We start from the raw sequence: 12894 nt of genomic DNA on the forward strand, positions 1-12894 counted from the left end.
CTTAGAAAACCACTGGACATATGATGCTATCCACATATGCTTTCATTGCCTGGGATCGAAAAAGGCTCTACACACCAGACGTATTTGTTAAGATATAGGTACCTTTTATAAATTTTAACGAAAGATTTTCAACATACAAGGAAATCCAAACTTTTGCACTAGGAAATACGAATTTATAACTTTCACTATATTCAGCACAATTTTCAGGCTATCTACTGGGCTGTTTTATTATGCATGCTATTAGTACTTCTGAAATAAATCAATGTACACAAACAAGCCAGGTAGCACACTTCTGCATAAAGTACAAGCACGTAATAACGACTACAGCTACCATTACGTTAACTTAAAAAAGCAAGTTTACTTCCACGCCTATACTCGTATCACGAGTAAGAATATTACTAAACACTTCCCAGTTATAAAGTTTTATTATTTTCTTTATATACGAAGTAAATTCCATGAATTGATATATATCTAATTTAAAACTGAATACATAGCATGCACCAAAACCGAAAAAGAAAATTAACTTTTACAATTTGCAACATGTATGCTATGTCTCAACTAACTGTAAGTGTAACATGCATATTTCGCGGCGAATTTTCGACCTTCCCTTTAGAGAAACGTTCTATTCAAAATAGTTATTCCCTACTTTTAACATCAAGGTACTTTGGTTTAAAGAAATACATTTGATTTCCATTTCACAACATTAATCCCCATCAGTTACCGTTCTGAACGCTGAATAATTTTTCAGATTTTTATCAATCATTTAGAAAGTGAACACCTAAAATACAGTACAGAAATATTAGGATACTTCAACCATTATGCATTTAAAATATATATAATATATGGAATCGTAACGTTTACTGGTCGAAAAAGGTGAAGTCACCACAAACAAAACGCTAATAATATAGAAGCATTACACATTTCACACACTGTCTTTCGAATTATTCTATTATCATTATTATTCACTGACACTCTCCACTGATTTTCTGAAATAAATTTAAGAGTAAGAAGACTAAATGACTGTGTGCCAAAAACCTTATTCTGGTATTATTAAACAAGTGTAGCTCTAAAGAAGACCAAATATATGTTTATTAAGTCGTGAGTATTACAAGTAAATATCTCGTTCTAAAATTCAAAATACGTAACTGAACATATTATAAAGATCCTTACACTGAAAGTAATCGAAGTGCTGCTACTGCTTTACTTCTGAGCTACGTTCCGTGATTCCAGATTATTTACGTTAGTTTTAGATCTCAATCGCTTCTTCAGTGAATTCAAACATTATGTAAAGACCTGTTACGTCTTTACATAATGTTGTGTATTTAGGTCCGATAAGTCATCAATTTCAGCTCAAACATTTTGCACAGTTATTTTATTTTTTAGAACTCGAGATATTGTACGTCTTTATATTGTAGTGAAATAGTGGAATGTGAGTTGCTCTTATGCAGCTGCAGAACTAGTTTACCCAAGAAGCTGTGTTGTATGCATATTATGTATAAAAAGGGGGAAGTTGCAGCATGTCTGTGAAGTTAACCTCTCCAACATAAAACGATGGTGATGATCATTCCCCCTTTTCCCGACAATTATTATACAATCTCTTCCTTTTCTTACTATGTGGAAACAGAACTGATAAGAATATGAGAAACCGGTAAAACAGACATAAAAGTTCATAAAGTTATAAGGGGAAAAGCTATCAAAATATCTAACAAAACTTATGCTCAACATTCCAAATATTGAAGCAATTCCTTACACATAACTACTATTTCGAACTCACCCATTTGCGTCTAATTTGCGGACGACGATATGGATTATTTCATCGTAAAAAGAACAAAAATTAATAGTCCCCACACGAATACGATGAAGATACGTCATATCTTTTTTTCTTTCCTTGTTACCATCGAGTATTTGCTATTGGATTCAATCTTCCCTTTACAGCCTATCAAAAGTTACTCAATAATACACGCGAAGCTCAGTCTATCTTCCAAATTTTGGATGACGCTTATGTCCACAGTACTCAATGATTTCATTCAGTGAAGGAATGTCCTTAACATGTATTCTGTACTTCTAATACCAACGCTGTATTTTAAAATTTCTCAAGCGCCGAATTTCGCTTTTACATTTCAGTCGTTAACAAATCCCCTAATGTGTGCCTACTAGTAATCAAACCCTGGTAAGACGCACACAAAAAGTACGCCCACGAAATTCCCATGTATTGCAGAGACAAATCAATTTTGGAGATCAATAAACACACTGTCACCAAATTTTACCATGTCGTTAGGGGGTCAATGCATTGAATATCAACTGTGTATTTTTACTTTCTTCAGCAGATTTTGGTTATTCCTCATTTCAACAGCAACCGAATTAGCTCATGATACTAAATCAGCACTGGCCAATACGTGCATTCTCTGAGCACTAGTAAGTCAGTTACAGCTACTATAAATTATAAATACTAATCTTTATAATGTGGTATCTAATGCTGAATATTACTTGGAGGGGATCTCACTATGATTATCATGTTCTGTATTTCCAAGAATCTAGGTAACAGTCATGTCAGTATACTTGGCCTGAAACAACTTTCCTGGACGATTACTACAGCGTTCGCTACCTTCGTACCAAACTAACTTTATGCCGTTACGAACATCAAGGGGAACCGCGCCGGGTCAGTGGCAGAGCGCTCGTCTGTGTGTGGGGTCCCTAGTTCAAACTCAGTTTGTTACTGCTCCTTCCGTCCAGCCCGTGGGCTTTGTGGTGGACAAACACCGTATATGTGGGTTATCAAAGGATTTTCCTGTCTCCTCCCATTTTAGCAACTACACCATTATCATCCATCTCATCATCTCCATCTCCATTGCCCTTGGTACATAATCGAAGTTAATAATAAATGCACAGAATAAATAAACATCGAACATGAAGGTTCATCGCTACTACACTGAACGGTATCCTCTGCAGTGTAGTCCAATTCGAATTATTACCCATCTAGATCGTGTTATACTACTCTTCCAACTTCTTAGCATGCCGAAATGTCTCCCTCCCCAACGTTTCTTGTCCACAACTCGTATGACTGGATATTCCTACTTGCGGAGTCTCTTCCCCAACACATTAAGGGTAAGGGAAAGAAATTCTCGTTCTGATGCAAGGAATATCCCGGGCATTTTGAGCTTATAAATCATTTAAATTTACTATTTCTGATGTTCCTTTATATGTAGCTAGAAGTGGTGGTTTAAAATTGTTTCGTGCTGTTTACAAACGATCTAAATTTTGATTCAATTTACGTAACATAAATATAGTTTACTACGAAATTCGAACAAAAAAAAAATGTCCACATATTTTGCCGGAGGCTTTCAGTTTCTAGCACAATTGTCTATCTGAAGTACCATTAGTTTCCTTCAACCAGACGACAAATCTCTTACTATTTTGTACTTTCGTGTAAAATATGGTGAAGAGAGGCATTAGCCAGTACTTAAGAAAGCAACTGATTCACTGTTTTCAATGGGTAAGGAGATACATTGCGGTATAACCCAATTCCTTGGTTTCTAATTTGTTATAAAATTTGATGTAACTTTGTATCTATTTCAAGTCTCTCTTATTACTCCGCGTTTTATCTCCACTTGCGAAAAAGAAATTAATACAATAATTGTGACGGAAAGAAGAAATTATCTTTGTTTCATAATGATGGGAGGCTAACTTCATACACATGTGTAACTTTCTTTAACCTCTAAAGTATATAAAATCTGCCCTACTGGGCGGTAAACCTGATTTTGATGTAAGTAAACCAGAATTGTTTGTAGCCGCATTCTGGCATAGATTGGTATACGCAGGTCATTATCGATGTACACATTTTAATGTTGATTAATAAAAACCTAAAATCTTCTACTCTCCTGTAGTCATGCTTTTCCGCTACTGCTTGTCTAACGGTATAGAAGGTGGACCCTTAATCTTGATACACTCTTATACTTTTAAACTAATGGACAAAAAAAGTTGAAATTTTGTTACCATGCGGATACCGGCAGGGGGCATTCTTCGGTAAACTGATACCACAAGGTAACAGTGTTGCCAACCCAAAATAAAGTACATTTTTATCTAATGCGCTATATCAGGTTATTACATATTTCAAATCTACATGTTAAACGAAAATTACAGAGTTGCATTTATTATTCAGTGTTGTAAACTAAAGACACCATTCTTACAAACAGTGAAATTTTGGTGGTCTCCCTTGCAGTAATAGCGCAAATGAGACTCACGGGACAATACACATTCAAAGTACTTTAGTCTCTAAGGTATCTCATCCAATTACATAGATGATTTTCAATAGATGTAAAGATCACAACGCCGTTTATAGCAATTTGATATCTCGAACAATTCTGGAGATATGAAAAAAACTGTTTTAAAGTTTGCAACACTGATTAAAATTGTGTAACTCCTGCAACTTATTGTGATTACACCTACCAAACGGTATAGAAGCAAAGTAAATCAAAAATTGTGTTAAGAGGTACTCACAAATACAAAATTTTAATATTTCATATCTCCCGAATGATTTGAGATATCAAATTATTGAACGGCTTATATTATTTATGTCTATTGAAAATCATCTACCTAATTCGATATGACACTTATCTAAACACTTCCTGACGTAAAGTCCATCGAAAAATGTAAAACTTTCAATTCCTTGTAACTTTGTTTCACTTGTTCGAAGTACATCATACGAGTGTGGTATTCGATATTAAAGTCCTTTGGGTGTTTATTACCCCATCTGTTAAATTTGCATTATTATGTTGTACAACCATCCAAAATTTGATCGTTTCTGATATTTACGATACTGTACGTAGCATCCTTAGCTTGCAACACTGCATGACAAACGTGATATTGTTAGATTTGAAATACGTAATGTGGCGTACTTTATTTGAAAATAAATTCGTTGGGTTGGCAATACTGTTAGTCTTGTGGTATCGTATATTAATGTCTTTTTACTTATATCTTAAGCACAGAACAGCCAAAGAAAATACACCTATAAACTAGAATGTTATACTTGATCAATGCATGGGTGTATACCTACTTTTGGGCCCCCCTGTTCACAACCTATAGCTCTCAAACCGTTGAGATTAGGACCTATGTTCATGTGAACTTTTTTTTGCTTAGAATCACCCGTACTAGCATTTCCCAAAATATTGCCCCTTCCTCCTGGGACACCATATATATATATATATATATATATATATATATATATATATATATATATATATATATATATATATATATATATATATAAATAGGGTATTTCAGATAAAACTTCTAGTGTTTATAAATCCGAAATGACTGAGAATAAGATGACACAAAAACTGAGATAGGAAAATGTCATAGGGCACATCACATGGTGTTGTTGTGGTGATCCCCAGGGCCCTCCTTGAAGGGGGCCCAGGGGCCAACTTCAAATTTTGAAATGGGAACATGTATTCAATCATACCTCATTCAATAGTCCTTGTAAAACGAAACAACTTTAGTAGGTAACTATTTTCTATTTGGGCCACCGTTTTCAAGATGGCCGCAAAAAGTCCTGTATCAGTTTGAGATTGGCACCTGTGCCCCCTTCACGGAGTTCCCTGAGGGTCATCACAACACCAATTAATATGCTTTATCATCGTTCTCTATCTCAGCTTTTGTTTCATATCTCTATTCTCAGCCGTTTCTGATTTAGATCTGTAAGCACTGGACGTTTTATCTGATACAGGACTCACTTTTTGCGGCCATTTTGAAAACGGTGGACCAAATCGAAAATTGTTTCCTACAAAAGTTGTTTCGTTTTTCAAGGACTATTGAATGAGGTATGATTCAATACATGTTCCCATTTGAAAATTTGAAGTTGGCACCTGGGCCCCCTTGAAGGAGGGCCCTGGGGGTCACCAAACACCACCATGTGATGTGCCCTGCGACATTCCCTATAACTCTTTATTCTCAGCCGTTTCGGATTTATAAGCACCGGACGTTTTATCTGAAACATTCTATACATACATTATATATATATATATATATATATATATATATATATATATATATATATATATGTATGTGTACATGCTTATCAATTAACAAAAAACCTGAAGTTGGAAACGTCAGATGTATGGGTTAGCAACGGGCATGTGGCGACCGCAGTACCGGCCGTTGATGGTAGTGTTACGGCAAACTGTGTACTCTTAAAAAAAAAAAAAAAAATGAGAAGCAGTAGAACGACTGTGCAAGGAGGTAAGCAAACTATGATAATGTAAACCGAACATCATCTCTGGGCAAATTGTTGGCGCGCTGGCTGTGGTGCGAATGATGGAAGTGGAAAGTGTGTTGGATGAGTGACCGAAGTGGTGATAGCCTACAAACTCAGCCAAAACCATATCGGCGAAGAGGAAGAGTACGTCGGAATAAAACCCTCAGTGACCCTCCTGCCGAGCACTAAAGCAGATTGTTGCTCAAGAGCTGTCGTGCGACTGCGGTGCAAGTGACGGGAGGAACTCAAGCAGCACTTCCCACAGCCTGCGTGAACAATTACAGTTCGCCGAGTGTTACTTAAGATGGAGTTACATAAGACGGGTTGCACAGATGAAACCGTTGATAACTGGAAACGTGTGGTATTGTCGGATGAGTCATCGTTCATCTTATGTTTGTGTGTGACGGATGCCTCAATACCTGCGTCGACATAGAGGGCGGCTCTCTGATGCTGTGGACCGCAAGATCCTGGTTTTCAGTGAATCATGTACTGACGCTTACCGGTCACGCAACTGCCTGTGATTTTAGGGTCTTACTATCTAGAGGTTTCCGCGTAATGACACAATATTCCAGGATGATATTACTCCCATTCACATAGCTGAGTTGTTGCGCTATAGATTAAGGAACATTAGGATGAACATTGTCCAATTCACAGACATGCTTAATTGAACAAACTGTGATCCATTTTGGAGACAAGAATTTGGCGCGATTTCCGCCTTCATCCTCTCGCATGGAATTGTGTAGTGCACTAAACGTGGAATGGTATAATATTCTACTTACTATTATATTAGTACCTCTCGACTCCATTCCACGTCGCGTCAGAGCTGTTCTGAGAGTGAAAAATTGTACAAAGCCATATTTATTTTTTGATATGTTTTCATTAAACTGATAAGTATCTGTACAAATCGAATCTGTTCAGTGTCAATAGTAATACATGAAAGCATATACAAGATGATATCACATTTCTTCTTGCTTCTTTTTGGCGCATACTGTATACAAACTAGCGCATCAATATAAAGAACGAGCTATCTGTCGAAGCTATACATGAAAACCATGGGTACTTAACATCATACAATATGGCATTGGCGCCAAGCAAAAATAATTTCGATGGAGGGATTTTTTTTTTTTTTTTGGCACTTTTATTACTTAGATTTTTCCCTTCCACAAATATGTACAACAAATAAACTCTTTTCCACAACAATTTATTCGTAATAAAGATCATATAGTATTCGATTGGGGCTGAACAAATCATTTTGATGAAATAAGGTAATATCTTACTTTGGCACTTCTATCATTTAGCTCTTCCCCTCTTATGTATGTGCATAAAATAAACTTCTCTAAAATGATTTATTCATACTTTAGCTACAAGAACGTACTAATAAAGCAGGGTGCATTTTTCAAATACTGTACTGTCTTCCTGTTGATACAGCTATTTCTGTGTTTTCTGATAATCACATTCAAGAACCGAACTAAACTATAAAACACGATATGGAAAAGCACAGTTGATTATATCAGGGCGCATGTTTGTGGTTTGCGACATTATATCTTTCGTTATAAGCTTAGCAGATGGTCTTCGTGCTGTACATGTAACTATACACTCAACTTACAAGTCCATCATATGAAGAATATTGTCTGGTACTATTCAGAACGAGATTATAGGCTCCTACTTAGTATTCACACTATGACGAATTTGCAAATATAAAACTGGTGCGTAAACAGATTGCCTTCATTATCGCGGAGACTGATTTTCTACCAAATGTACCAAATGTTAGTCTTATTAGTAATCCTGTTAAGGTAATTCTTCACTCAGTTTCAATAGGTTTCTTAACTTAAGAATTCACATATGGATGTTACAACGTATCCGTATATGAAATTACAACACGGGAATTCTTAGATAAGCCGAAAATGTAATTATCAATTATGATCAGTTCTAAATTTTAAAGCGAGAGTATAGTTTGCCATAAAGATTTACCGTACAAACCTTGAAAAAATTTCACAAAACACCAATTAAACGAATTATTACTATTATTTTCCCGAATTGTAATAATTTCGTCACATATCAGTTGATTTTATCAATATTCTGTGGAAAATATACAGTAACAAAAAGTAACATATAGAGATCGAACAACTACTCCCCATTTTCAACTAACATTTGGTTACAGAATGAATATAACGAAGACTCGGATACGAGATCAAATCAAAAATACAAGTAACTTTCCTTTTTAACATACGTATAAAAAACGAAATTTCAGTAATATTTTCACAGAAACTACGTTATTTACTCGAAGTTACTGGATCAAGAGAGAAATGTGACGGCGCTCTTTGCCTGATGTATGCTACATTTCCAAGTAGTAAACCACAAACAGAAAACAAAAGTATAAACAAGTAACTTAAAAAGGAAACTTACAACTCTAGTTTCAACACCATTCTGGTAGCTAAGTATTCCCTGAAAAAAATTCAGTGTGTTAAAAACACGAATATCTTGCGCAAGTTGTATAAAGAGCTTTTCTTTGATCTGGTGCATACCCAGCAAAGCGGAACGATACAGAAATACAGGAGGTTTCGTACTTCGTTACTACTAACACGAACTTCCAGTCACAATATTAAAACTTTACCAGAATTTAATACTTATTATGGATCAAATGACAGCTTGTAACACTGGCTGTTACATTAAGCTTAACTGTAAACATGCACTTGCAAATTTCGTGTAAATAAAAATGACTTGTACATGTTCTGTAATATTCAATCTACTTTCGTCCAACAAAAGTTGACATTAGTAATAATAATAATAATAATAATAATAATAATAATAATAATAATAATAATAATAATAATAATAATAATGTAAAAGTAATATTAAAAATTTCTATTCCGTTCCACGACAGCGAAGATCGTACTGCTAAGATTGCGACTGAATCGTTGGAACCAGCACAAGCACTTTTAGGGGCAACTTCCTACAAAATACTGCCGTTAGGCTCCTATATCTATCGCTGTTACATAATTAAAAAGTGAATCTCTCGAATTCGGATCTCAACGCATCAATAAAGATTCAAAATATAGTAATTCAACATCAGTTTCTGTTTATGAGGTTATGTGCACATGTTTTGTGCTATTTATTGTAACACACTTGATTTGCACTTAACTACATTTTTACTTCACAAAATTTTATTACCAATGTATTTCAGACTAAAGTTTCAGTTTTCAAGACTATATTTAAAGTTATCCCAGCTCTGAAAATACTTCAAGCTGATTCCAACAACATAATCACGTAACTACCTAGCTTCATGTTATACAGTATACATAATTACAGAAATAAAATATTCAATTTTAAAAAAAACTAGAAGTCGATTAACCTATCCTAAATGCGTGAATTTAACTATTTCATAATCACCTTCGTAATCTATTGCTGGAACTCAGAAACTACTTTAACAGAATCTATTACAGGAACTCAGAAATAACTTCCTTAACAGACTTAAATGTTTACCCAAATTCTTTATGAACAATTTCCAAACTAAACGATTTTAATGCATTCTAGAACAGCTGAAAATGGACTAACCAAATTTGATGCTCAAAGCAGTACGATCTTGATACTAGGAGGACTACCAGAACAATGTTTCTTTTTAACTACATTAACTTAAAAGATAATAAGAATAAAAGACCAATACAGACCATCCTCACCTGCTAAACTTCCCTTGGCGCCCGCGCGGCCCCCCCCACGACCGGAAGCCCGGGCTCCACGACCCCCTGAAGCGCCCCGGGCCATAGTTCCCCGACCACGGGTTGGGGGGCCACCTGCCCGACCACGGGCTACCACTCCACGTCCACGACCAGCCTACAAAGTTAAAAAAACAAAAAAAAAATACATCATTTAATGTGTTTCATTTAAAGATATGCAGCAAGTGAAAAAAAACTATATCCTTATTTCAAACATGATCTTGGGGACAAACATTACAAACTATTTTTGACTGAAAATTAAAATAATGCATTGTCATGAGCCACAATTGACATTTATCCTTCGCAGATGCTCCCGAAAGCTGTGATTAATTCGTGACAAAAGCAGGGGAATAATAAAACTGTTCGATTTCTATCCTTTGCTAATCACGTTAATACTAACAAAATAAACTAAATTATAATTATCAAAATAAGTGATGACGTTATACAGAAACGGACAAAAAACTCGAGGAATGCAATATACACTTTTGCGTTAAGCCACTACAAGAAAAAAAAAATGAATACTGATCTTAAAGAAGCAAAACAACTGCCCCTTCATAATACTTGGGTCTTCTTTCCTTAGTACAATATAATTGTAAATATACTTTACTTACCTTAAATACCTGCAGAGCATGTAAACTTATTGTTAAAAAAAAAACGTTAGAAAATACACTGTATCATTAATGAATACTTAACAATATTAACACTACTTATTATCAAAAATTTAAAAAAGGTGGATACCAGAAAGACTTCAAGTAATAAAAACTAGAAGAATGAATTATTACTTTTCTACTTCAAATTAATATCCCATGGCTAGTGGCCCGAAGGTCAATTTGCCAACGATCAAATGTCAGTAAAAATGAGGTAGTAAGTACGTAATTTGAAATTTTAAAAAATTCAAGCATCCCATTTACGTATTTACAAAACTAAAGCTGAAAATCTGAATTCTTCAGAATCTATACAAGGATTCCATCGTACTACTGTAGTTTCCTTATTTGAAGATTTAATGTTCTTGTCAGCACCGGAGTATACTGGATGACATATATCGTAGCGTGGCTTCTAAGATATTCCCACTTGGGGATTAACCAAAAGAAGTTGTCTCCACCTTCTAACCTATTATGATTAGAACTACAATGAATGAACTGATTATCAGCACAGCTCCAGAATTACACAAGCAGTGCTTGGAAGCTTTCTTACTTTTTTTTAGCTAACCTAAGCGAATCTTCCAGATTACAAAACCACATTAACGCCAACCTGTACTAATCAAAATGTTCATAACTGTTACGAACCTATATTCAATACTAATCTCGGAAACTGAAAACTTGTACCCCATTGCTGATCCTTAATTCAAATTAAAATTTCTTCCCTAACCTACCTGTACCCCATTGCTGATCCTTAATTCAAATTAAAATTTCTTCCCTAACCTACCTAATAGAAAATTTACACTCGTTTATCGTATATTTTCCTTATTATAAGTTTTATGCTTCTGTCCCTAAGTTGTTCAGTTCGATATAAATGTGAAATAACGTTATAGACGGCAGCCTTTACCTTCTTATAATTGGAAATTGTGTTCACTCTGTGCGCACAAAAAACGTGTGAACTGATATATGACTAACAGGAAAAATTTGTCACACGAACAAATTAAATAAGAATGCCATTTTAACAAAGTATAGGCTGAAAATTGATCAGATGATCTTGTAACTTAACTAGACCAATCCTTACTTACCACGAATACGCAAACAGCTGATCAGCAATTCAAAACTAGACTACTACAAATTCTATCGGTTTATGTTACGTTCTTATCAAGAACTATTATTAAACATTTAGGGAATATTTTTATCGTCTTGTTAGTACTAACATGAAAAACAATATGAACCAGGATATCTAAACTAAATAGTAAGAGTGGTTGCCTTCAAAAATAAAGGGTTTAGGCCAGTGTCACATTTAACATTTCTGCATACGAAATAGCAGCAGCAGTATATTATTATCATTAATATTCGTATATACTAACGGGATGTAACAATGTAAACCAGGCAATAAAAATTCATGTAACTAACCGAAAAAAAATTCACTCCGTTAACAATGAAATTATACGATCCTTACTTTCCTCTTATTTTTCTATTCTGTCGTTTTCTCGCTGTAGTAATATACAGATTATCCATACACGCTGCGTATTTGAAACTGTTTCTTCTCATAGAAAAACAGTGTCTAACTTGGTATGACTGACGGACAGAAACTTAATGTGATACTAGCCTCAGACAACCTGTACAATTTTACTAATCACTAGCTTACTGCATTCTAATCTACGCATATTACATTCTTGTCCACTGCAGGGTTATCCAAAGAGCAGTAGCTTAAGCACAAAAGAAAAAGGAAGACAGATATAAGTATGTACTACGCTGAAAGCAAATTTACTACACCCCACAAACAAGATTAGTACTAGTGCTGATCTAGTTCTACAGCGTAAGCAGCAAAAGCAAAGCGAAGCGTCAGGTTTTTTAACAAGCAACATTTTCGAAGTAGATATTAAAAATACTTCAAATTAGTAACATGTTACATTGAAGTTCCCCCTCTATATTTGGATAACCCTGCACCTAGAATAAAAGGGTTATCATATCTGAGCCATTACAGGCCAACAACACATAAGTAAAAACCAGTAATACAAACCGTAATTTTTTAAAGTACTTTTCCCGGCTACCTATTTACTATCATTACTATTATAATTTTTCAGATTTACTTGAGGCCTGTCAGAATGACTCAGATATGATCATTTGACAATGGCTTGATACAGTACGGAAATCCACGCAGGTTATAAATGTAACATAGTGTAAAGGAGATAGAATTTAGTACATTAGTAGATATACGTACTGATATTAGTAGAGAAGGACTTAAGTGCGAGATAATTGCAAGAAAAAATCACAAAGACACAGG

General features: G+C 34.9%; 1 protein-coding gene across 1 annotated transcript in view; it reads right to left on the reverse strand.

The window, feature by feature from the left end:
• Syp (synaptotagmin binding cytoplasmic RNA interacting protein) overlaps positions 1–12894 on the reverse strand; it is a gene marked incomplete in the record, with an annotated part of 142266 nt that overhangs the window by 36924 nt on the left and 92448 nt on the right. Inside the window, 1 exon segment of the mRNA XM_081728978.1 lies at positions 9922–10084. Within this exon segment, the coding sequence (XP_081585104.1) occupies positions 9922–10084 (163 nt within the window).

The sequence above is a fragment of the Thermobia domestica genome, chromosome 10, assembly GCF_964235325.1.
Source record: "Thermobia domestica chromosome 10, izTheDome1.hap1.1, whole genome shotgun sequence".
Classification (NCBI taxonomy): Eukaryota; Metazoa; Arthropoda; class Insecta; order Zygentoma; family Lepismatidae; genus Thermobia; species Thermobia domestica.